Source organism: Pieris napi, chromosome 5, assembly GCF_905475465.1.
Source record: "Pieris napi chromosome 5, ilPieNapi1.2, whole genome shotgun sequence".
Classification (NCBI taxonomy): domain Eukaryota; kingdom Metazoa; phylum Arthropoda; class Insecta; order Lepidoptera; family Pieridae; genus Pieris; species Pieris napi.
The window spans coordinates 12,654,722-12,682,704 of NC_062238.1; the positions used below are offsets into that span (position 1 = coordinate 12,654,722).

General features: G+C 34.2%; 1 protein-coding gene across 1 annotated transcript; it reads left to right on the forward strand.

Moving 5' to 3' along the window:
- The first annotated feature begins 1,088 nt into the window (after positions 1–1,088).
- LOC125049385 (2-oxoglutarate dehydrogenase, mitochondrial-like) lies at positions 1,089–27,980 on the forward strand. The gene is made up of 21 exons (XM_047648620.1): positions 1,089–1,355; positions 2,486–2,620; positions 3,195–3,282; positions 4,013–4,101; positions 4,679–4,820; positions 5,347–5,425; positions 6,391–6,567; positions 7,697–7,845; positions 8,528–8,613; positions 9,890–10,069; positions 10,584–10,764; positions 11,297–11,515; positions 11,867–12,060; positions 13,285–13,413; positions 13,968–14,089; positions 14,647–14,759; positions 15,542–15,729; positions 16,052–16,148; positions 16,896–17,088; positions 27,204–27,500; positions 27,769–27,980. Exons 1-21 carry the CDS (start codon positions 1,275–1,277, stop codon positions 27,866–27,868), a joined length of 3,039 nt encoding a protein of 1,012 aa, XP_047504576.1. The 5' UTR covers positions 1,089–1,274; the 3' UTR covers positions 27,869–27,980.
- The last annotated feature ends 3 nt before the right edge of the window (positions 27,981–27,983 follow it).

Sequence of the window (27,983 nt, forward strand, 5' to 3'; positions counted from 1 at the left end):
AGCGCCATTGTTTTTTTTATGTGTGTAAAAAATGCAAATCCAAAATATAGTTATCCTACTCCTACTTATTAAGTTATTAGGGGACAACAAACCCAACAAACACATCATTTTACCTGAAAACTATAATTGAGACACACAAATTAGTATGTTCCATTAAAATATTATCATTCCATCTACTGTGTATACATTGTTATCTCTGAAATATTGCTATTTAAATAATTGCACAAAATATGGTATAATAGGAGCAATTTACAGTACAATTATTTTCACTGAATTTTTTGTTTACAGAACATGGTGCAAACGGGTTGGAGGCTCACCTGATTTTATGTGATACTGCCGCCCATGGACACTCTCAATGCCAATGGGATCGCGGCCTATTAAGGTTTTTAAGGTATTTACCGTACCAGAATTTATAATAAAAGAAATTTAAAAAAAAAGTATACTAGAAAGTGATTCTGGAACTGGACGATCCCATTACGAAGCATAGCTTTGCCCATTTTACCGATATTAAAGCTGCATTAAAACTTGCTCAAAATCCTGAGTTGCATAGAAGCATAGAGCATACGAGATTACGGAATTTCTTTGTGCGTGAAGCAAACTTTAAATTATGAAGGTATCGAGTGCAATGCAGCCTTGCGATTCTGTAAGATTAAAACCGCTGTGAGAGTTCGAAAAGTGAGTTACAGAATCGCAAGGCTGTACTATTCATATAATATCTTTTAAGATACCTAGCAATTAGAACCGTTCGATAATTAAAACTTTGCCATTGTAACTAATGCAGGGAATAAAAGATTTTATTAGATGTTGGTAGATAATAAAATTACTTATTGTACGCACCAAAATGACGACGATTGTACCAATTTCAGCCACCGGCCAAGAAAAGTGTGTGGCCCATAAAAACAATTTAAAAAAAATTATGTGGCATTGTGTACAGACAATTATTTGGTAACAGAATATATTAGAACTGGAAACTATAAAAAAGTCAGATTAAAATAAAGTTACATACCTTTTTAATATTCTTCGAATAAAGAATTTCGGGAGCAGTTTATTGTGACATGTGTCTTTCATATTTTTTTTTTACATCCTATTGTTTATTTTTATGAAAATATTTTATATATTTAAGTTTTTTAAAAGTTATATTTATCACTTTACTTATAAATATAGTAAGAAATCTGTAGTGAAATAATTTCATCGAATGCATGAGTTTGTTAAATTTATAATATTATTTGTACTAAGTACTGTGTCATATATATTATTAACATATACAAGGTACTATGTATTTACGTTTTCATCAGATAATTAACTCTACACTCCATTCTACGAGGGTAACACTAACAAGACCTACTTACGGAGTGGTATGTTAATTTCTCAATGTTTGTTCTTAAACTCAATGTAGGGAATCTCTGAGAGATAAATTCAAGGAAATTAATAGAACATACGCACAATGTTAATTAATACTCGGAACCAACGCAGGCTGTTATTTCCCCATATTAGACTATCTAAAGTTAGTAATTCTTTTTTGGGAAAAGGGATACTCTTCTTTAATAAAATCCCAGAGGCTCTTTTCAATAAATTTAAGAAATGTATTAAAGAAAAGCTGTCTAAAGGCTTACTATAAAGTTAACGATTACAATATAGTTGATAAAAGGGCCTGGAACTAGTGCTAGACAGGCTACTTCTAATTAATTTGCGATATTTGTATTAAAATAAGTGTTGTTTGACATAGTTATTTTGTATGATGATTTGCTATTTTAAAAGAGTACCGATAATTTTTTACGCCGGCTTTTTCTCTCGGCCTACACTCTGTCTACTTTGCAGATGAGATGTCTAAGCATTCAAATTTAATGACGTGGAATTAGTGATACCTGTATCTTAAATTCCATAATAAACATATTTTTTTTAACAAAAATACTTTAATTTAGACAAGGCAGTACAGTATCAAACACTTAAACAGAAAAATTAGTAATTATTACCATTAATAATTTGTTTAATTATTTCAATTAATAATTTGTCTGTTAGATAGCTTTAGATTAATTTAAATAATTCGGGAATTGGAGATAGAAAACATATCTAATAATCCAGTAGCGCTCGAACCCTATACAAGGCTTCAAGTATCTCTGATCAGCCGGTGCCTGTCAGTCTATTTTTGAGTCTCAGCCGGTTTCCTCACAGTTGTTTTATTGTGTGAACAAGTGATAAATGAAATATTATTGAATTGAAAGAAAATCAATTGGTGCAACGCCGAGATTCGAAGGCAGAAAAGGCTGAGCATTCTAAAAAGGCACTAGCTAGTAATTAATTGAAAGAGATCTATATGTATTGGGAATTGGGAATTATACAAAATGGGATAATTGTCACAAATACACTTTAATCAATTTAATACACAGATTACTGCTTGTATTGAAGTTTCTTTTAAACCCTTTATCACGGACGGCCATCTTGTCAAGTAATATTTTACATGAAATATACTTAATGTTTTCCTCAGTGTTCGTTATCAGTCTCACCACACCGAGGTCAGAAGACTTTTCCAAAATCGGAGACCTTTCTAAATGGTGCAAATGCCAGTTTCCTGGAAAATCAGTACCTGGAGTGGTCAAAGTCTAAAGGGTCTATCGATTCCGTTAGTTTTATCTCTAATAATACATTTTTATAACTCGTATTTTAGTGTCTGGGTATGACTTAATATCAGATGAGTCTCCTGCCCGTTTGCCCCCTGTTCTATAAAAAACAACTTAATCACTACGCGATAAGTACATCGGCTCTTTACATGTCCTTTGTTTTAACAATGCGGGCTTACTTTATGGCGAAACAAAAAAAATTCTGCGTAGAACTGTGTTTCCCATTGTGGGGCCGCTCAGGGGGGCAATTTTATTGGTAAGGGGCAAGTTGGGGCAATTTTAAGGTTTTTAAAAGTAATTTTTTTGGATTTCAGTTTTTCCTTATATGTTTAAAAATCTACTAACTGTGTTTCGTTAACAATTTCCAAGTAATTTCTTCCTAAAACCTACCTAACCTTAAGTGATCAATCAAATTTTAGATATTAAAAATTATGTATGTTACATAGGGGCATAAGAGATTAAGAAAGGGTGGGGGATGGTACAAAAAAGGTTGGGAGACACTGGCGTAGATACCTGTTACTTACTGCTTTATAATTACAGAATTTTAGTATAATACATTATTTTTCTATGTTTTAGTCTTGGGATGGACTGTATGAAAGTGTAAATAGTTCGAAGTTGCAGATAGACGAGTTTCAAGACGATTTTAGTCCGAAATCTAAAGATAGTAAGTAACGAAGTGTTTAGAGGTGTAATAATTAGTTTAAGATAAAGTAGTATCGATTTTTCCCGCAAAGCCAATTAAAAGTTTATTTATTTTATGCTGGTTTAGGCCTTAGTTTATACCGATGGTAAATTGTCGAATCCCGGCTTTAATTTTTTTTCTACATATTTTCATCACTCGACAATGGTGTACCATGCAATAATGTGGTGGTGCATGCTTAGCCCCATAGAAATGAATAAAAACATGATTTGTGATAATATGAATGAAAGAAGGTAGAAAATTTTGGCATAAACCTAACAAACGCCATATAGAAAAAAAAACTAACGTTATTCACTGAGAACTGAGACAATATCATTTACATCATGCATGTATTATCAGTTTTTTAATTTTTTTTAAGGGGTCCAAATGCGCCTCCATAATATTAATTGGGGTACTACATACAAGCCGTAAAGAACGATAGAAAAAAATTGGAGCGTAAGGTGGAGCCGGGATTTGACAAATTTACTATATCTATATTTTAATATTATAAAGATGAACCATTAATAATTTTTATGTTTGTTACGAATAATCTCAAGTATTACTGGACCGAATTTAAAAATGTTCCACCATTATCAAGCCACATCGTCTTAATTCAATTACATTTTAAAATTTCCAGTCGTAAAAAGTCGCTAGTAAATAGAAAATAGGGTTTACTCAATAGAATTTAAAAAAAAACATAAACCAAACATTACAGAATCAAAATCATCAAAGGTCACCGATGCAGACTCTAAGCATAAAATAATGTTACACCTCGCGGTCCAAAACTTAATCAGGAGTTACCAGGTATATCTTTTCAGTCATTTTGACGACTCATTGGTCTAGTGGTTAGTACCTGATTGCGAATCCATGGGTCCCGGGTTCGATCCCCGGCTGAGACGAACATCGATGTGATGAGCATTTGGTGTTGTGCTTAGGTCTTGGGTGTTTAAATATGTATTTATATGTATATCTATCTATAATATGTATGTATATCCGTTACCTAGCACCCATAACACAAGCTTCACCAGCTTAGCATTGGTCGCTAGGTCAATTGGTGTGAATTGTCTTTAAAAAAAAAAAAAAATTTTTTTAAATAATCCAATTCCTTTACAACACAAGTCTTAGTATTGTCTTTTATTGACTACGAGTATACGCTACGGCTGAATATCTTTCAGGCCGCTAGTTACAGCGCTGTTTAGTTAAAAGGCTAGGCTTTTAATTGAACGGCTTATTAAGTTGGCTGAGACATATATATTTTAAAGACCTATCGTGTTCCTTTAAACAATTAGGCTTGTGGCGTCTTTTTCCTGGTCCTACAGATTGCCTATAGCCTCCATATGGGCCATTTGAAATATTATTATGGCCTAAAATACTTTTTTAGGCACGTGGTCATTTGCTTGCCAAAACAGATCCACTGGGGCTCACCTTTGCGGCCAGATGGCTTTTGAAAGCCCAATCGGCACCTGTCGACCTAAAAGGAGTTAATTGTAAGCTCGTTGCAAGAGAGCTTGGGACTATTTTAGGTAAATACAAAATAAAGTAATTTAGGAAATTAAACATAAAAATTATTCAAGGACCCTATAATAAATTGTATTACGAAACAATGTTCAACAAAAATGGAATAATTCTTTATATATACCTTTGCAACAACCAGGACCAGTCAGTATAAAGCTTATATTGTCTAAATTTTACTGAATATATGAAGCTAAATACAGTATAGCGTAGAGTGTGTAAATAAAAAATTCATCCTTTACCTCTACAAGAGTTTATTGATGTGTTTTTTTTGTATGGAATCTCGCTGATGGCCTCAAGGGCCTTTACAGCTCTGCTCGGGCTGTAGCGCGGCCGCAATGGGCGTTTTACTGCGACTAGCGCAAGGGCTGAGTTCACAAGACCTGCTTGTTATGTTTTTAGTTATAAGATATAATTAAATCGATTTTTTTAAATGTATTTTAATTATAGAATTTTCGGTATATGTATTATTCTGTTGTTCCATCGTATGAGTAGAAACTGTTAATATTTATTTGGAAAATAAATAAATACTTTTAGGTGATGAACATATGGATATGACATTCGAACTACCTCACAGAACATTTATCGGAGGCAAAGAGGACTCATTGACGTTGAGGTATCTACATCTTCAGTTCTATGTACATATTCAAAATTCAAAACCCTCGTTAAACGTAAATTAATCAATAAAGTTGTTTTGTATAAAATTGACGATTATTTAAATAATCCTAATTCTTGAGATTGATTTGCTCCAGTTCAAACAATTTGTGTGACTCAAAACTTGGCGATTAAAAAGAGTGGCGGAGAGTTTCTTGTCCGCTCTACGCCCCGGACTTGCGAACTGGTAGTAAATGTAAATTTAGAATCAATTCAACATCTTTTCTGTTGACGTTCATAAGTGTACTTGGTTACCTATATGAATAAAGTTCTTTTTAGTTTGAGTTTATACGTTTTAATAAAAGTTGGTGCCTCGCTGATAATGACTGCTGAAAAGTAGTCAAAGCGTGGCGTTCCTTAACTAACTTAATTCACTATATTTTCTTAAGCAATTCAAGTAGTGTATTTTTGAAAAAGTTAAACATGATACTATCTTTGAAAATAAGAAAACTTTATTTGATTATACAGTAGTTGATCCGCAGACTAAGTTACGCCTTAATTTGATTTTATTATTAACCCTACCTTTTTTGGAGCTACAAACCAGAATATGTAACAATATAAACTGTTCGGTTTTACGGAATAAATGCCTAAGTACTAAAAAACTAAAAATATAATTTTTTTCTCACCTCGAATAAATAAAAAAATACGAAACGGTCCAGCCTTGCGATTCTGTAACTACTTTTCGAACTCAACAATAAACTACAAGCTCCCTCCTTATCATAATGCCAAACCGTAAAATGGCTGCTTCACGACTGATTTGAGCGCGACCGCAGCTGCGAAAACCGCTGTGAGAGTTCGAAAAGTGAGTTAAAGAATTGCAAGGCAGCAGTCTTCGAGTTTTGCGCTTAGCGACATATTTGGCGATTGATTTTTATGTATATATATATATATATATATTATATAATACAAACGAGTGTTTCGTTAAAGGGAAATCATCTGTCGTCTAGAGAAGGTATACTGTCAGTCAATAGGCGTAGAGTACATGCACCTATATGACCCGGACAGTCTACAGTTTATCAGGGAACGAATGGAAGTACCCGGTTGCCTCGAAAAGACTGTTGAAGAGAAGCGTCTAATTATGCGAAGATTGACAAAGGCCGTCTTGTGAGTTCTTCATTTAATAATAAAATTACTTTATTTGACTCAAAATCATTACATTTTGTACTTACGTTTTGTACGTACTTACTTACTTAAAAGATTGTAAATATATACTATGCTACGAATCGTTGAGATACAATATTCATTGTAGTTAACCTTATACATAATATACTTCAATGAGCACTAGCGTTTAAACAAGGCCTAGCCTGTATCTTAAATGCTAGTTCCTTCCAGTGTCATTAAGAATTTGTTTGTTGTTTATTCATTTTTATTATTAATTAAACTAAATGAAGGTAGAATCTATTGATCCTTGGATCAGTCTTTTTTTTAGAACAGGAAACGGGCTGGAGGCTCATCTGATGGTAAGTGATACCGCCTATGGACACTCTCAATGCCAGAGGGCTCGCGAATGCGTACGCTCTTTTCTTGAAGGACCCTAAGTCAATTGGTTCGGATATACTTCAGTGGGCAGCTGGTTCCACATAGTGGTGGTGCGCGGCTGTCTTATTTATTAATTAAGCAATATTTTGTAAATACTAAAAAACAAAAATGGATGGATGCGGTGTTAATTTTGTATAAAATATATATATATATATATATATAACAATGGTTTTCTGTTCCTAAGAATAGCTATTTAGATGTTACAGGTTTAAAAATATGATAGCATTCATTTTCCATTTTCAATTTCAAAAATTCGTTACACAAAAATTTATAGTGGTACGTATCCAGTGTACATTATTTCCTAGAATGTAACAAATTTATAAAACTAAATACGTTTTGCTTTTTTAAAAACTTATAAAACTGATAAATTAATAAAGTGGTAATGTTTTGAAAGATTAACTAAATTTAACTATGAGGTAAACTACCTGGGTACGATTCGATTTGCATTTTTGACATATCTAGATTGAAGATAGGACATAATAGCCAAAATTAAGAATTAAGAGAAACAAATTAGTAGTTATGACTAAAAATAAATGGGGCAGCACCGAGAATAAAAGAGTGGACGGCAAGCAATCACAACAGTCACCTGCTAAGGCTTGCGCGAGCATCGATCACGCGGCGCACGCGCACGCTCGTATTATAATATAGGTAATGATATATTTTGTCAAAATTATAAAAAACTATCTTACTTTAGCTTAGAAAAATATTTCGCAACAAAATGGCCAGCAGAGAAGCGATTCGGTCTTGAAGGTGGAGAGAGTATGATTGTCATGCTGGAGGAGATCGTCGACTCCAGCACAAGGCTTGGAGTGGAGTCCATCGTCATGGCTATGCAACATCGAGGTATTTTGACATACATAAAACAATATATGTTAAGTTAATGCATACTTTGTTAGTTAGTCGGATTAGTTCTGTACTCAAGCATTATTATTATTCCCCAGGCGAAGAAAGATTATGTTGATTTTAACATAAAAAAAATCTTATACTCTTTGACCTGCTTTTATAGTCTTTGACCTGCATCACATCTAAGGCTTAAAGGTACGATTCCACCAAAATAGCGTGCAGCACATTTGTTGACAAACATTTTATGCAGAACACGCAGGTGGAAATGCTGTGTGTAACTTTTGTGAGCGCATAGTCTTGCACACTTGTTCACTGAGATGATTTCATGTGGAACGTGGTGTAATGGTTGCAGCTCCTTACAAACGTCGTGTAAAACAAAAAACTTGGCGATTAAAAGAGTGGCGGAGAGTTTATTGCCAGTTCTTCTCTTCCGTTCTACGCCCTTGATTTGAGAACTGGCATGGGCGGGCAGGAAAACGTTGTGCTTTCGTAAACGTAGCGAAAGCAACATTGAGTTCGCGAACAACGAGTGTGTGCGCGTCGACACGAACTCACTACTATTCAGCACACTGGTGGAATCGTACCTTAACCCTTGCCCCATAGGACAATAATAATCTTTCAAAGTTTCGGTTCACTAATCAGCGGTCTCTTAAACAACCAGTGAGCAATAATATGTTTTTAGGCCGACTAAATATGCTGGTAAACGTGTGTCGTAAGCAATTGACTGACATCTTCGCGCAGTTTAAGCCAATGGAACCTAAGGAACCTGTACGTATTATGTTGAATGAAAATAAATAATAGTTTAAAAAAACTAAAAAACAGGCTTCTAAAGCACATCAAACTAAAAAGTGAAAAATAATTCCTAATTTAGGCTGAAAATGATAATGAACAAAAAATACTGGTATTATTGTAAAAAAGCGTGGGGCGCTCTGTGCCATATTTTTCGTCTATCGAGCAACCCACGCTTTTTCACAATAATACCAGTATTTTTTGTTCATTACCATTTTCAGCCTAAATTAGGAATTATTTTTCGTTTGATGTGCTTCAAAAGCGTGTTTTTTAGGTTTTTTAAACTATTATTTATTTTTTAGTTAATTTTTTTTTTTTTTTTCATTTTTTTTCGGATTATTGCATTGTCATTGATCTTTGACAGGTGCGCAAAGTTTGAATTAAATCTGTCCTTTAAAAGTGGGTCAAAATCGAGTCCGAAAGAGTCGGTTACATACATACATACATACAGGTGAAGCTAATATAAAGTGTGTAAAAAACCATGCAGTGGTCCTCGATATACGATATTTAGCTTTGAGATGAGAGCAAGATTTGAGATACGAGGAATCTCAGTCTGTTTGCTTGTTTCCCTCGTTTTTGAAGCATTTTTGATAAAACATTTTCATTTTTATAACCATGGGTCCGAAGATCGTGAAATAATTTTCTTATTCAAAAACACTTAAAAAAACAACTGAGGCGGTGTTTTGGGTGCTGGAACCGATTAATGTAATTTCAATTTCAATGGGGAATATTTAAGGGGTTTAACGCATTAAACACGTATGTCGAGGGTAGCACTGCTTACATATATAATTAGCTGCGCTCGCGAACTTCGTTTCGTCCTAATATGATTTTATGATATGAAATATTTTGCCATACTACCCACTACCACTCATAGACTGTTCGCTTTTCCGGAATAAAACAAAGTACTAAATTAAAACATAATTTTTAATTTTTTTTTATATTTCTTGATAAAATCCTTCCTCAGAGTTCAAAAAAATAAATAATAAAACTATTACTGAACGAATTGGTCCAGCCGTTCGAGTTTTGCGTTTAGCAACAAATTTGCGATTCATTTTTATTTATATAGATAGATAAGTTATTTTTTAATTTTGATTTTCGTTTAAATGAGTCCTACACATTTAAATAAACATTCAACGATTAATACATTATTAACAACTGCAGAGACCGATCATCCTGTTCAGAAACACTTCAAGCTTCGAACAAATTCGCTTTTACACCCCATAGAGTTTAATTTAATTTATTATATTTCATTCAGGGTTCCGGTGACATCAAGTACCATTTAGGTACATATATACATCGGTTTATTCGTAAAACGAATCGCTACATTAAAGTATCGATGAGCTGCAATCCATCACATTTGGAAGTCGTGTCACCTGTTGTTGTTGGCAAGACTCGTGCAGAACAGTTCTTCAAAGGAGATAATAATGGTGATAAGGTGAGGCCTGAAAGATGGTGGATCAGTAAGATGCTTTGGGGATACTATACTTCATTAGCTTCTACGTTCAACGTGATTAGTCTGAGTTATTGCGGACATTTGGTTGTCACATGAGTCATGTTAACAATTTCTGAACCAATTCGACCTAGGGTCCTTCAAGAAAAGAGCGTAGCTTTTCTTGAAAGGCCGGCAACGCACTTGTGAGCCTCCTGGCAATATCTGTCCATGGGCGGTGGTATCACTTAACCTGCTGCCCGTTTGCCTCCTGTTACATAAAAAAACAAAAAATGTTTTTAAATCGGACTAGGAATGGGAATTTGCTTTGATTAATAATTGCTATGCGACTTCAATACAAAGAGACCCCATGTGCCGTCTTAAGTTCTCGTGTTATTTTCGCACGCGTAGGTATATCCTTTCTATTGTCATAAAACAAAAGTTTTGAGTCAGGCTTGAATGAAATGATGCATGCGTAAAATACTTGAGATATTTAAATTTTGTTGTTAATAATATATAGGTGATGGCTATAATCATGCACGGAGATGCAGCCTTCGCTGGACAAGGAGTCGTTTATGAGACTATGCACCTCGGTGAACTACCAGCTTTTACAACTCACGGCGCTATACACATTGTGTGTAACAACCAAATTGGGTATACCACTGACCCCAGATTTGCTAGAAGTTCTCCATACTGTTGTGGTAAGTTATTAGGGAGACTTCAAGTATTACGTCACGCAATTTTTGGAGATTCTTGTAGGGGGGGGGGGGCTACCCCATGTAATGCGAATTAACGTTTTTCTGTACTCAATAGTAAAACGTTTCGTGACCACCCAGTGAATCTTTATACCTAAAAGTTACCATCTTGTTGTGTAAAGTACTGGAAAGTCGAAAATATTAAATAATATTAACAATAACGCGTAATTCAATCACCGCCAAAAATCGTAACGTTTTACAAGAGGACTCGCTGGCTGACTAGCTGGCACCACTGCCAGCTATAGAATAAAATAATTAAAGTTAATTTGATGTATTGTTCGTCACATTGAAATATTTATTATTTTTGTATTATGTCACTTAAGTAAATATTTAGATTTACCTTTTTGTAGGTGAAAGAAAATACGTAGCATTTTTATTTTTATTGCCCTCAAATGGGTCAAATTTGTCCCTTTTTCAATACTTATGAAATGTCAGAATTCTACGGAATGAAAAATCGGAGTATAATGTATTCTTTCAGACGTAGCGAAATGCGTGAATGCGCCAGTGCTCCACGTGAATGGTGATGACCCTGAAGCAGTGGCCCATGTGGCCCGCTTGGCCATTGAGTACCGGTGTCATTTCAAGAAAGACGTGGTCCTGGACTTGACCTGCTATCGAAGGTTTGGGCACAGTGAAGAGGATGAGCCAATGTTCACGCAGCCCTTTATGTATAAGAAGATACGCTCAATGAAGACTAGTAAGACTATTTAACAATGATAAAGATATAAGTTTGTTTCCATTGAGTTGGTTAAGAGTTCTAATGATATGTATTTTTTGTTTTCTGGTATATATTATACAAGTGCAGTGTTGGCCTAGTGAACTCTCATCCCTCGAGTATTTAACATTCGATCGGACGGTTAATAAAAACATCGTGAGGAAATTTTTATTTAATAAACATTTTGTGTATCTATTGTCTTTTTAAGCTACGAGTGTTAATAATAGCTAGTAATACTTACAGATTTCTTTTCAAAACAGTATCTTTATACTGTTTCATTCTTTAATGAATATACATTTTTTTAAATAAACATGAAAATCATTTAAATTACAGTCGATCAAATATACGGCGAGAGATTGAAAGCTGAAGGGGTAGTAAATGACGCTGACATCAAAGGCTGGGAGAAAGAATATATGGACACATTGAATAAGCACTTTGAACTTGCCAAGAAGGTCACTAAACTGAGTATCATGGACTGGATTGACACGCCGTGGACTGGGTTCTTTGAGGCACGAGATCCAAAGAAGGTATGATCGGTGAACAATATGTATTTATTACAAATGATTTTTGTTTAACAGCCATAGAACTGTCTAATTCTTTTTTCCGGTTTTCTACATTATGATAAAATTAATATATTTAAATGAAAACTGGTTTTAATTTAGACCAACATTCAGTATTTGTTGTCTCGCATTACCAAATTATTTATTTATTTACACTTCGTTGCAAATAAAAGAAACACAATACATAAACATTATAAGGGATGCAACGGGCGGCCTTATCGCTAAGCGATCTCTTCCAGGCAACCCTAGTTAAAGAGAAAAACTAAAAAAGAAAGAAACATGATGCGTGCGAGAAGTGCAGAACCAAATGTTATATACAAAAAAAATATATATATTATATATATAGAACCTTAAGCTAAAGTAATACAAAAGAAAAATTAATAACAGACTAAAAACTTAAAAGCTAATCTTACAAATTATATTTTTTTCTTAACTAAAAAGATTTATCAAATTACTTCAGATGGAAATTATGACGATGATAGAGAAAGATGACTGAATGCTAGGAATACAGTAAATAGAGCGTTGTCCTTTGTTGTGCGTGTGTGCTTTGTGTGGCCAAGAAGTCTCAAAAGAGAGTCGATTGGCCGTACATGGGGAGTGCTTATCCCGGCGTTAACACGGGAGTAAATTTTGGATGTGGCAGAGAAAGAATGAAAGTTGAATAAATGCCGTGAAAATGATAAGTAATAAATACGCAACGGTTTGCATAGGTGGTTTGGCCAAAAGGATAAATTAGAAGCGGTTAGCAAGTAGAATATAGAGCAGTGTTGGCCTAGTGGCTTCAGCGTGCGACTCTCATCCCTGAGGTCGTAGGTTCGATCCCAGGCTGCTCACCAGCTTTCTATCGCATTTAACTTTCGCTCGAACGGTGAAGGAAACATCGTGAGGAAATCGGCTTACCTTAGACCCAAAAAGTCGGTGTGTGACAGACACAGCTGATTACCTTCTTCCCTATTAGATTGGCAAATGATCATGAAACAGATACAGAAATCTGAGGCCCAGACCTAAAAAAGTAGGATATAAAAGGCAACCGTGGATGGTGAAATCGGGTTGTTCAAGCCTTGTCCTTACCTGGATTGGTTCAGGAGGTACTAGAGAAAGGACTAGTAGGTACCAACGATAATATAAACTATAAACCATAGAAACAGGCTTATATTTGTATTGTTTTTCATGGTCTCAATGTTTCCCCAGATCGAAGACACCGGAATCAGCGAAACAACTATATCGACGATAGCCAAACACTTTTGTAAACCGCCGGAGCCCTGGGCCTTCGAAGTACACAAGGGTATTCATAGAATTCTACTGAACAGAGAGAAAATGGTAATTATCTAGTCAACCCTTGTTTGTTTCAATAATAACTATTACATTTATTTATTAAAGTACATCATATATTACATTTTCTATTACATCGTTTCTCAAGCGGGTACTCGAGTTTGTTTAAAAAAAGGGTTAGTCTGTTGAAAAATAATAAATACAAACTACATATTGGTAAAAAGATTCATTAAAAATGACGCGCTATGTACACATTATTGTAATGTTGGTGACGGGGTCGCAAGACTGTTTAACTTAACTTGTTGACTTTTTCGAGGGGTCGCGACATAAAAGTGGTTGAGAAACGATGTTTTATAGTATACATTACAATCTATTTACTTAAAATACATGACAATTACGGTGAATATGAAGATACAAAAAATTCTAAAAATATAACACTTTACAAAGTTTAATTTTTACCAGTAATTTCCTATTCAAATACTTGATCGCTTAACAATGCGGATTAGGTACCAGATAGGCGCTATAAAATATCGAATATCAAGAACGATGATACAAATCATAAAAAAGAAGCTGTAAAATAATTAAAATTCTATATTTTAAAGGTAAAAGACGGTATTGCTGACTGGGCAATGGGAGAAACATTGGCGTATGGATCGCTCTTGAGGGATAAAATACATATCAGATTTACAGGCGAGGATGTGGAAAGAGGGACGATGGCACATAGGTTTGTTTAGAATGTGCAAATAGTCGTCAAATTTAGTGTATCAATGAAGAACACATTTCTTACAGTATAAACGCCACTTTTGTTTGCTAAACTTTGATGCGAATAATCAATAAACTCACATGATTCTCTTTGGAACAGTACAGTTTGATAATTAAGAATTGTTTGAGAGATGGTGATGCGGGAAGAGGTCCGTTGTAAGATTTTTATAGTTCCACAGATCTTGAAATTTAATATGAAAAAATAAAAATGAATACAAATAAGAATTATATTACTTTATATAAATAGTACGCCAGCACAAACTCTACATTTTTATAATCTGTGTCGATTTTAAGATCTTTTCATACTGCTTAAATATACTACGTTTATTTTTATGTAATAGGAGGCTCACATGATGTTAAGTGATGCCGACGCACAAGAACACCCACACAGCCTTCTAGGCTTGCAAGTGCGTTGCCGGCCCTTTAAAAATTGATACGCTCTTTTCTTGAAGCAATATTTTTTTTATATTTGACACCTAGACTGTCATCGGCAAAACCCAGATAAGATTTTATTACCAGGCATCACGTATATCACCACCAAGGAGTGGACGGCGCGACGCATAGAGTCCTTGACACTTTGTACCCTGATCAGGCAGCATACAGCTTACACAACAGTTCACTGTCGGAATTTGGTAAGGCAGAAATGTTAACATTAAACTCAGTAGTTTGAAAATTTTACTATGTTGTATATCTATATATATATATATAAATGTTATGTTGGTTTGTGTACGCTTCAAAAACTCAAAAAGTTTTACACCGATCGAGCTGAAAGTTTGTTTGTTGAAAAGAAGGAGTGTTTTTATCTTTTGTTTTCTTTTTTTTCCACAAGTATTGCAAAATTAAACTTAGTATATGAAATGTTTTCTTTGTCTTGTTTCTCATTCCTCAACTATTCAATCACAATGTGCCACAGCGATACGTGGCAGGGAACAGCTAGTTAAATAAAATAAAATATTATATATATTCATTTTATAATTCATATAATTAATAAACAGTAATAAAATATATTTATGTAAATTCTTCTTCTAATTCTTAAAGAACTGACGGTTGGTGAGTCTAGCAGTAGCTTGAAAAAGATACCAGACGGGACAACGAAATCAGAAGTTGTAACTCGTAACTCGTAGCTAAAGTTGTTGGTCACAAGTCATTTCGGGAGGCCTAATTCAGGGAAACTCTTTATTAACTGGTCGTTAAACAGGCTTCCTCCTCGTAATGGGACTCTTATTCTAACATAAATTAAGATTTTTACTAACAATTTAATTGTAACTTTTAAGAGGTTTTTCTTAAGAATTATTATAAAAATTCTAAAGGTGCGACTGAAATGAATGTATTCACACGTATACCATGTGTACTAGTGAACAAATCCTTATCTATCTTATTGGGAAATTTTGTATCTAGATAAACTTTCTTTCAGGTATCCTAGGCTTTGAAACCGGCTACTCATACTCAAGTCCAGCCTTATTAACGATATGGGAGGCGCAGTATGGAGACTTTGCGGATACTGCACAGCCAGTCTTTGATACTTTCATCTGCAATGGCGAGAGCAAGTGGGTCTGTCAGTCTGGTCTCGTTGTTCAACTGCCGCATGGGATAGATGGCGCTGTAAGATATTTTGATGTTATACGATTAAATTCGTATTTAAATAATTTACAGAGTTTTTTTGTGAGTTCACTATGTTAGATTTGCTGTGTGCACGTAATGGATAATCTCTAAAGTTTGCGATTTTAATTGCACCAATATAGCTTCATTATCAGTGATAACATAAGCAAAATGGGAGAAACTTATTTCCCTTTGAAAGCTTCCTGCAAGCTTCATGCAAGTTTCATGCAAGTTTTTTGTCTTTTATTTTTATAAAATCATTTAATAATGAGATACATATTATATGTTTAGCGTTGTACCCAGTCTTATGACAACATGATTCTAGGGTCCAGAACATTCGTCTGCTAGGGTTGAGAGATACCTGCAGCAAGCTGATGATGACGAAGATTTAATTCCAGATCTCGATGAAAAGGATATGGCATGTTAGTATGATTATAATAACAATAATTATATCTCTATGTGTAAGATATATTATAATTTATAATTAAACAAGTACTACACAAGACAAGATTTCGAGAACTTTATTATACGACTCAAAATACTAAACATTGCTCCATTGTAAAGCCGTAATTACGTTAAATATTATGAAGTCACATTATGTTCGTAAAGAGTCTTATATAGAAATGTTAAAATTTATACATAGATCAGTTTCGAAATTTCTGCGTCTATTGGCAAGTTCCTTTAATGACACGCCGGTTTCCTTGCGCTGATTTCCTCAATATTAAATTGATTAACTTGTGCCACTTTATTACTAAAGGTCGGCTGTTAACAACTTGAATAAGGTATCTTGCATCAGTCTAAAAAGCTCCTCGGTGGATGTGATACCAGTCCACACCCGCACGTTTTGCAACCACGACTAATTCGCCCGTATCTTACCTTGAATTTTGTTCATCATTATAAGCTACAACAAGTCGTATAGATGATAACGCAAAACGTGGCCGAGATATGCGACTGTATTCTGTATTTTAAGTCTGCATAAACTTTCGTGTCGTAACGTTTCGTTGAAGGAATTTCGTTCGTTCATTCGTCACTCTCTGGATCCAGCTGATGGTAACACCACATCTCAAAGTCTTTTTATGTAACATGATTAACACATGACCATAACATAAGATTCCTAACCACAGTAGTATGTAAGTTTAATCACTAAACGAGATCTTTTCATCTTCTAGTGAAACAGCTTCGTGCGGCAAATTGGATCGTGTGCAATGTGACATCACCAGCCAACTATTTCCATCTGATTCGACGCCAGATCGCATTACCTTTTAGGAAACCAGTTATTTTGATGACTCCAAAGGTTGGCCTGAAGCATCCCTTCTATCGGTCACCCTTTAAAGACTTTCTACCAGGGACTAGCTTCCAAAGGTTTGCTTATTTATTTATTTATAAGCAAAGTATAAGGATGGTTCGAGTTGCGATGTCAGGAATGTTCAAGAAAACAAGACGATTTCAAAATAAACAATTAGCGGTACAATACTCAGGTGACCCTAAACTATTACTTAATAATCTTCAAACATCTCTAGATGCCGCGGAATTAGAGAAGAAAGAATATCCATCGATACAAGAAAAATACAACCTATTACTAAATCAACTAAAAACAGTAACCAGAAAAACAAACAAAAGTATCAAGAAAGAAGTCTCACTTACAATCAAACAATTATTACAAGAACGAAAAGAACTTTTACGACAAAAGGAAATTAAAGGAAACCGCCAAAGAGTAACAGAAGTAAGCAAAAAGATCAGTGAACAACTTAGGAAAGAAAGAAAAACTAAAAGATCTAATACAATGAAAAGTTACATAGAAAAGACAGGAGGAATAAAAAAGGCATTGAAGGAGTTAAACTACAAAAAGGACTGGATACCAAGTATGAGAAAGAAAGATGGCAATAATACAGGTAAAAGACTCGAAATATTAAAAATCGCTACAGAATTCTACCGAAACTTATACCAAAGTCAAAAAGAGAAAGACACTATAAAAGAAAACGACGAAATAACTAATGAAGAATATATACCGGAAATAATGAAGGAAGAAACCATAAAAGCAATAAATACACAAAAACTCGATAAAGCCCCTGGATCTGATCTTGTTACAAACGAACTTCTAAAAGCAACGTTACCAGTAATCGCTCCAAGACTTACAGATATATTTAATGAAATTATCAAAACGGAAAACATTCCAGAGGATTGGACAAAATCTACAATTATACTACTACATAAAAAAGGTGACAAAGGAGATATAGCAAATTACAGACCAATCAGTTTAATGTCCAATATTTACAAAGTGTTTTCAAAAATAATATTATCTAGAATCACAAACACACTTGAAGAAAATCAACCCAAAGAACAAGCTGGATTCCGTAGACATTTTTCAACAATAGACCACATACACGCCCTTAGACAAATACTCCAGAAATTTAAAGAATATAACAAAATTTACTACATAGGGTTCGTGGATTTCAACAAAGCATTCGACACACTTGAACATAGATTTATCTGGGACGCACTAAAAGATCAAGGCGTACATGCAAAATACATACGGATACTGAAAAACGTATACACAAAAAGCACCGCACAAGTAAAACTAGAATCTATAGGCGAAGAATTTCCGGTTGAGAGAGGTGTACGCCAGGGAGACCCAATTTCACCAAAAATATTTGCAGCAGTTCTGGAAATGATATTCAGAAATCTGGATTGGACGAATAAAGGACTAAATATAAATGGCGAAAATCTGAGTCACCTACGCTTTGCAGACGACCTAATCTTATTTTCGGAAAACCCGAAAACCCTAAAGGAAATGTTGCAACAGTTAGCGGAAGAAAGTAAGAAGGCAGGCCTGTCAATGAACTTAACGAAAACAAAAGTAATGTCTAACTCCTCACAAACAGAGTCCATAACAGTAAATGATGAAGAAATAGAGTATGTAAAGGAGTATGTGTATTTGGGACAGTTAATATCTACTGAGGAATGTATGCAAAAAGAAATAGAAAGAAGAATAACTAATACTTGGAAGAGATATTGGTCACTCAGTGAAGTCATGAAGAACCAGGATATGTCTATGAGGAACAAGAGGAGAATATACAATATGTGTATCTTACCATGCTTACTATATGGGTGCCAAACATGGGCATTGACAGAAGAACAAGCAAGGAAAATAAAAGTTTGTCAGAATGGAATGGAGAGAAGCACAATAGGAATTAAAAGAAAAGACCGAGTTAAACTAAAATGTATCAAAAACAAAACAAAATTTAAGAATGCATACACAACATACAGGTGCTTAAAGTGGAGGTGGGCTGGACATATGATAAGAGAGAAGAAGGAGAAATGGACGAGAATAATAACAGAATGGCAACCACGAGATAGTAAAAGAAACAGAGGCAGACAGACTAGAAGATGGGAGGACGACATCAAAAAAGTGGCGGGCCCAATATGGACGCGCATAGCGAAAAATAGAACAGAGTGGAAATCTTTAGAGGAGGCCTATGTCGAAAGACAAGCTGAAATGTAGAAACGACCGTTTACCGATACCGGATTTATGAAAAGAAAAGAAACTGTTAAAAGTTATAAACGTATTTGTAAGAAAAATTACTGTAAAAATAAGTTCAGCAATAAAGGCTATTTTATTTTATTTTATTTATTAAGCAAAGTTAAAGCTAACACATATCTATATTATATAAGAAAACACTTAGGCAATATAGAAAGCCAAAACAGATTACATTGTTAAAAATAAAATATATGAAACAGATGATATATAGTACAGGATCCATCGCCCATTTTTGCACTTGATTACTATCAAGCTAATTTTCCGTGAGTAGCTTTATTTTGATGAGACGCCCAATAATTTTCTGTACGAAACTCTCGATTGTGGTAGCTAACAGAAGTAGCTAGGATAAAATATGTTGATTTGATGATTCTCAAATATTGATTACTAACTGAATTTTTTTTTGTTAAATCTCAAGACAATTATCTAAATTATTCGAAAAAATATTTGTCCTACAAAATCTATGGTTTGATCAAAGAGTCCCCTCTTTCCGACATGTATCGATAACGAGGTCATCATAAATGATTACTAACCAGCTGATTTTTTTTTATTTACTTAGTTAATATTTATGTAATTTAACAGACATATTGTCCTACAAATTGCGCGGTACGTTAACCTGGTCCTACGCTCTAAAGTAGTAGTACAGATCCATGATGTAAAAATAATTACTATCAAGCTGAATCTTCGTGAATAGCTTCGTTTCGATGAGTCGCCCAACAATTTCCTATGCGAAAATTCTCAATTATGGTAGCTAACAGAGGTAGCAATGAAACCAAAAACCCTGTATTAAAGATTTTGAACATAATCTGAGAGGTGAAGATGACACACTATATGACGTAATACGTAAAGAGAATAATCGTCCTTCAGATTTCTGCAAATTATTGAGGAGCAACAATTTTAAAGAAAAATTTGTAAAATTTTTAATTGAAAATTGGACAAGGGACGAATTTATTACTTTGATCACAGGAAAGACTATTAAACTTAATTATGATCAATGTTACACTTATGAGGTATCTAGTGAAAATAAAATAAAAAGAGTCATTGACTATAATTTCTCTTGTTATCATGAAGAAGCTGATACCAAAATAGTATACCACATTTGTCAATTTAATACTAACTATCGTGTGTGCGATGTTAGTAGCGAAGATTTATCAAATGAATCTGATGAAGATTAACTTCTTTATATATGGATATACAAATTTTTGTACCTAGATTACTAAAAAATAAAGTTATTTAAATTTTAAAAAAGATTTTTTCACTGTATGTTATTTGACAAATAGGAAAACGAAAAAATTACAATTCTTGTCGGACTAGTGATACATACCTGTTTTCTTGTAGGACGTTGTTTCATTTGGGCAGAGAACACACTAACCTATTATATGATATTTTTGTCCTACAGTTAGTAATGAGAAAAATGGTCTTGTGGTATTAACAATTTCTTAGCGTAGGACCAGGATAACGTACCGCGCAATTTGTAGGACAATATGTCTGTTAAATTACATAAATATTAACTAAGTAAATAAAAAAAAATCAGCTGGTTAGTAATCATTTATGATGACCTCGTTATCGATACATGTCGGAAAGAGGGGACTCTTTGATCAAACCATAGATTTTGTGGGACAAATATTTTTTCGAATAATTTAGATAATTGTCTTGAGATTTAACAAAAAAAAATTCAGTTAGTAATCAATATTTGAGAATCATCAAATCAACATATTTTATCCTAGCTACTTCTGTTAGCTACCACAATCGAGAGTTTCGTACAGAAAATTATTGGGCGTCTCATCAAAATAAAGCTACTCACGGAAAATTAGCTTGATAGTAATCAAGTGCAAAAATGGGCGATGGATCCTGTACTAATACGTACATTAATAGACAAAAAAAAAAGAAAACTGAAATTATTGTATTAAACACACGACAATTAATACTTAATATTTAAAAGAACTATATTTTTGAATAGTACATTATATTAATGCCTAGAATTAGGACTAAACGTGTATTCTTTTCCATAATTTATAATAATCCTAACAATAAATCAAGTGAAAGCGTATAGTAAGCGTAAGTATATTATGTTATATAGAGATAATAGAGTAAGATCCCAGAGCGTTCTGACATAACTTATTTTCACATGGATGAAACCTTCACGAATTAGTAACGTCTAGTATACTTTAAATACCTGCCTACTTGTGGAGCTTGCCCTGTGACACCTGGGCAGGTACCAGGTGAGAAAGGTAACTAAAAATATGAGTTATCTAACTTAAATTTGTATGGCTGAATTTTATATATATTTTATAGAATATTATTCTAAACTAGAATTATAAAGTGTCAGACACTTTTCATGGACCAGAGCTTTTGTCAGACGCTTTAAAGCTCGACAAAAAATTAATGAACTTTACTTATTTTTTCATGTCTGACTTTTAAATATATTATTCAAGTAATTACTACAAAGTTATATTTTATCAGTCAGACAAATTCGAGTGACCAAACATCCCCTAAACACAAAATTATTCAGCCGGGAGTGCGAGCGCGAGAGCACTATGCGCATGCGTTTCAGAGTAAAAAATTGAAATGTATTGAAAATACTTATTAATTTCAATCCAAGATTTTTGCATCCTTTTTTCAGTAAGATCTCTTATTAAAAAAAAAAAAGATTTAAAAAGATTCAACCCAGTCAAAATGTATATCTATATATTTGTCAAGTTGAATCTTTTTTAATCTCTTTGAGCCATTTCGAATCTTTTCAAATCTCTTTTTCTAATCAGGGATGAGCTTCAATATTAAGCTGTGAATTAATAAATATTAAAGTGAATTTATTTATTGCATGTATTTAGGATAGTGAATATATGAGGAGCCATTATGTTTTATAAGGAATTATCTTTATTTTATTGTAAAAAAGATACCAGTTTTCTGCCAGGCCACACATATCCAACACGATTAAGCAATTGTCTCGATCATGTAATGGTTAAAACTGTTTTACAAACTAGTGTTATAGTTATAAATTCCACCGTAACTGATCACGACTCTATTCTAATAAATCTATCCCTTAACAGTAAACGGACTAATACTCAGTGCCCTTCCATTGTTGAAAGAGTAAATTTTAGTGAAGCTATAAAATATGTTGAATTGGCTGATTTTACTTTTATGACTAACAAGCAAGACGCCGAGTCTGCTGCGACTCGATTTGTTGAAATTCTGTCATCTGCTATTAAAGCTAACACTGAAAAAGTCCGTGTACCCAGGCGCAAAAAATCTCTTAAGCCCTGGATGACTCCGGGCCTACTTCGCTGTATCCGTCACCGGGATAAACTGCATCTTAATTTAAAAAGGGACCCCCAAAATGAAATTCTTAAAATAACCTATAAAAGGTACAGGAATTTTTGTTGCTCATTACTTAGAAAATTGAAGCGCGAACACGATAAATTCTTATTAAAAAGTGCAAAATCAAATAAAGAAACCTGGGCTGCAATAAAATATGTCACCGATAGTTCAAGTAAAAAATCTTCTGCCGATGAGTTAATTAGGAATTGTAACGCATTGGATGCGGTTGAGGACATAAATAGTTATTTTTCTAATGTTGGTAGAGAGCTAGCTGAAAAACTTACAGGGTGTAAGTATAACTACATATGTACAAGATCTAATTGCTTGACTAACTCCTTCGTACTAATGCCACCAGATGAGGTTGAGGTGGAATCTCTCATCTTAAGCTTAAAAAATGATTGTGCCACTGGTTGGGACTCTATACCAGCTCGATTTCTAAAAATGGTAAGACATGTCATTGTATCGCCGCTTACTATCTTGTTTCAGACATGTTTTAGGGAAGGCTGCTTTCCAAAAGTCTTTAAAAGGTCTCTCATTACTCCTGTTCACAAGGGTGGGGCACGGGATTGTGTTGCAAACTACAGACCGATTTCTGTGCTTACAGCACTATCAAAAATCCTAGAAAAGATGCTTAACGTGAGGTTAATACAGTTTTTAAATCGGTACAATATTCTGTCCAGCTCACAATTTGGTTTCAGAATGGGTATGTCAACAGAAGACGCTGTGGGTAGCTTGATTGAGTTTGTCACAGAAAAACTTGACAGGAAACAAAAGTGCCTTGGTGTCTTCCTCGATCTTGCCAAGGCATTTGATACCGTCTCAATACCTATACTTGTGGACAAATTGGAGCGAATTGGAATAAGAGACTCAGCCCTGCTTATTTTTAAAGATTTCCTTAGTGGTCGGGTGCAAAGGGTTAAGATTAATAATTATATTAGTTCCGACGCAAATGTAACTTTTGGAGTTCCGCAAGGCAGTATTCTTGGTCCAAGTCTTTTTCTTATTTACATAAACGACCTATGTAATATGTCCCTAACTAGTTGCAGGTTGTTTACCTATGCCGATGATACGGCTATAGTTTTTTATGGGGACACCTGGACCGAGATACAAAATATTGCCGAAAGCGGACTGCAGAAGGTGGCTAGATGGCTCAGGGAAAATTTACTTACTTTAAATATTTCTAAAACTTCGTATATTCAGTTCCAAACTATTAATTCCCATATGACTGATATTAATCTTAAAATACACATATGTGTCTCTGAGCGCAATTGTACTTGCATTAATATAACAAAATCCAATACCATTAAATACCTCGGTATCGAATTAGATAATAAATTGAGTTGGCTTCCTCACATTGAGATTATAACGGCACGCACGCGAAAACTAATCTGGACATTCAAAAAATTACGTTATGCCGCGGAATTTGAACTACTCCGCACTGTTTACTTTGCCTTAGTAAAATCGGTTATTGGATACTGCGTGAGCGTGTGGGGTGGAGCGTGCAAGTCACATCTAATTCAGCTTGAAAGAGCCCATAGATCTTTACTAAAAGTAATGACTTTCAAACCCTACAGATTTTCAACCACACTTTTATATAAACAGTGTGAGCTCCTCAGTGTTAGACAGTTATTCGTCTTTAATATAATAGCCAAACAACATGTCCATACCCCTTATAACCCAGAGGTTTGCAGTAACAAACGCTGTATACCAAATGTACTCCCCACAGCAAAATTCCGTACTACCTTCGCAAGGCGACAACGTGCATATCTCTCAGTCTTTCTATATAATAAAATAAACAAAAAATTAAATTTCTACCCTCTTTCACTACATGACTGCAAATCAATTGTTAAGACTTGGCTTTTGTCCTTAAATTATGAGGAAACAGAAGATCTATTTAACTAACATGCTACAATAATATTTTAGTTATTTTGATTCATTAATTATGTGTATAATTTATATATTTATACTAGTGTTACATATACCCATATGTAAAATGTATAATTATGTATATTTATGTATTATGTATATTTATGTATTTTAGTATTTTATGTGTATGTACCTATTTTATTACCTATTATATTCATTGTAATTTATACTGAAACATTTTTTTTAATATATGTTATTTTTGTTTAAGTATATTATGTGTAAGAAGATAATTAGATGTAATATCTGGAATTTACAAATGTCTATAAAAAGTATTGTCTTGTAAAATTTTGAATAAGCTCTCTTGACACTTGTTACGAATTATATTGGGAGAAGCCACTGACTCCTGAGATACAGGCACTAAAGCCTAGTTTAGGTGTCAGAGTCTTCATAGGATTTCTGTAATTACAAATATGTCAATAAAGATTATTATTATAGTTAGAAAAATTTTAAGAAAAAATTATTTTACCAAAAAATATATAACTATGATTAATTACAGCAAATATTTGTTTATCTTTTAATCATCGCAATTATCGACACAGTCATTGGAATTTTCATCGTTCATCCAATCATGATATTGTCCATTCAAGTCATCCTCGTCATCAGTGATGTTGTCGTTGCTGGCAGCGTCTTCTGCAAAAAACAGTTTAAAGAATTAAAAAACATAAAATTATAAATACAATAAATTTAAAACTTAAGTCAAAGTATAGTGCCTGAATTTTTAAGGAATTCACTAATGTCTCCGGGTAATTGGTCACCATCAAACCAATGAAAGTGATATTGGTTTTCTTCTAGCCTCCACCCATTGTGTTCAGGAGTTAAAATGGTTGGTAGTTTTTTATTTGCATTATTCCATATACTAGCAATGTAATTCGCTCGGAGAAATTGTTGAAATAATTCTGTTTTACATGGTGGTAAACTGCTTGCATCAAAATTTTTCAAATTTTTTCGATTGAATTCTTCGTTAATACTATTTACGCTGTAATTATTTATAAATAGCTGAAGTCGGGCAGCATCAACATCGAGTACACCAGGAACACTGTAAATTTCGCAGATGAATTTCTGAATTTTTTGAAAAATGTCTTTTTGTATATGCTCATCAGTACACAACTCTGGATCTCCAAACTGCATAAATGCTGTTAAAACCGAGTTGTTGTGAACGTCTCACTCGCTCTGCAATGCATGCGCATAGTGCTCTTTCGCTCGCACTCCCGGCTGAATAACTTTGTGTTTAGGGGGTTTTGTGTTTAGGGGATGTTTGGTCACTCGAATTTGTCTGACTGATGAAATATAACTTTGTAGTAGTTACTTGAATAATATATTTAAAAGTCAGACATGAAAAAATAAGTAAAGTACATTAATTTTTTGTCGAGCTTTAAAGCGTCTGACAAAAGCTCTGGTCCATGAAAAGTGTCTGACACTTTATAATTCTAGTTTAGAATAATATTCTATAAAATATATATAAAATTCAGCCATACAAATTTAAGTTAGATAACTCATATTTTTAGTTACCTTTCTCACCTGGTACCTGCCCAGATGTCACAGGGCAAGCTCCACAAGTAGGCAGGTATTTAAAGTATACTAGACGTTACTAATTCGTGAAGGTTTCATCCATGTGAAAATAAGTTATGTCAGAACGCTCTGGGATCTTGGACTATAATGTCTTACAATAGGATATGTATCCAATGATCATAAAAAGTGTAGGCACATTTTCTTACCTGATGATCATTTAGTGAGAATCAATCAGCTACGAGATGGAAAAAGAAAAAGAGGAAGATAGAGAAAGAGATGGGCTGATGATATAAAGAAAATAGGAGGCACAACTTGAACAAGAAGAGCTAACATTAAGGTGGGAACTGACCAACGTTACGAGGTCTAATGTAACATGTAATGTAATGTTACACAGCGAGCATTCGTGCAGTCAGTACGTCGTGTTACGGGGAAACCAGCGAGCAACGAGCCGCTCGTTGCTCGCTTTGCGTGCTCCACCCGGCTGTCGGTTTTTTGGCGAATCCTTTGACTGTTACGCGGTTCAGTAATTACGCGTCGCACGTCGCGACTGATCATGATTATGATTTTCTATAAATTGTATCTTTTTTAAGTACTTTTGGTCCAATTAAATTCAACAGTTCTTCAAAATCGAGACCTGCGTACAAAGTTTTTTATACTGTCCAGTAATCATTTGATTTTTAATATTGCAATCAATAACAAACCACCTCATACGCCTGTGTTTTTAAATAAGTTTTATGTCCAGTAACATTTTTTCTTCTTCTTAATTTGGATGAAACAATAATTAAATAGAATGAAAGATATCAACATTATCACTATCACATCTCGTGAACACTGGCGGCGAAAGTGGAGCACAGAGTTTTGACGAGCATGTTACGCCGATTTTAGAACACAGCGTAACATGCTCGATGCGTAACACGCTCGATGCGAATGCTACATTACACCTCGTAACTTTGGTCAGTTCCCACCTTAAGAAAACAATGGACCCAGCTGAAAGAGGCCCATGTGTCACATGACGCGCTGATCACCAAAACCGGCACATCTGATGTATTAGACTACGTTAGGTGTCATATCAATAATTAATAATTATATAATTATTATTATCTAGTAACATACCAGTGCATGTAACATGTGTAGTACTTTTTGGTATTTGTATAATAAAAATATTAATATATCGTAATTATGTCCTCAGAGCGATAGGCGAAACGGGGCCAGCGAGTAAAAATCCCAAGGAAGTGAAAAAGTTAATATTTTGCTCTGGCAAAGTGGCAATAACAATAGACGACTTGCTCAAAGAAAAGAAACTGCAAGACAAGATTGCTGTCTGTCGGATAGAGCAATTATATCCGTTCCCCTACGATTTAGTCCTGAAAGAGTTTTGTAAATATGACTGTGCGAAGGTGTTCTATTGCCAAGAGGAGCACAAGAACCAAGGGCCCTGGCTGTTTGTTAAGGTTCGGCTGGAAAACCTGTTTGGAAAGAAAATTGGGTAAGGATTCCCCCGGGAACTATTTTTACGTCAGATGTTTCATCTTTTTTTATATTTCTGTTACATGGTCACTCTATCGTACGAATGGCCTAAGCATTAGCCAGTTCATTAAATGTTGTAACCAATGCTACGGCTGAATATCTTTCAGGCCGCCAGTTAAACAGTGCAGTTGAGTTAAAGATGCTAGGCTGTTAATTAAACGGTTTGTTAAGCTAGTTGACTGCGACATTTATATTGTTTCACCTGCTGAGTTTATTATTATTTTCAGGTGCATATCTCGGCCAGCGAGTTCCGCGTCAGCAACGGGTATTAAGTGGATCCATGCCAAGGAGTTAACTGACCTTAAAAACAAAATAATTGAACTTTAATTATTTGTTAAAAATTGTTTGTGATGCAAATGTTTTGTTTTTGTTAAATTTGTAAGATGTATGAGAAAATCATAGGGTGTATTATATTAAAATATTTTGCTGTTTTATCTTATTT

Coding starts and splice junctions, on each gene's coding strand:
- LOC125049385 (XM_047648620.1), top strand. CDS start 1,275: ATGTATTTACGTTTTCATCAGATAATTAACTCTACACTCCATTCTACG. Junction 10,070..10,583: donor GAGATAATAATGGTGATAAG/GTGAGGCCTGAA, acceptor AATAATATATAG/GTGATGGCTATAATCATGCA. Junction 11,516..11,866: donor GATACGCTCAATGAAGACTA/GTAAGACTATTT, acceptor TTTAAATTACAG/TCGATCAAATATACGGCGAG.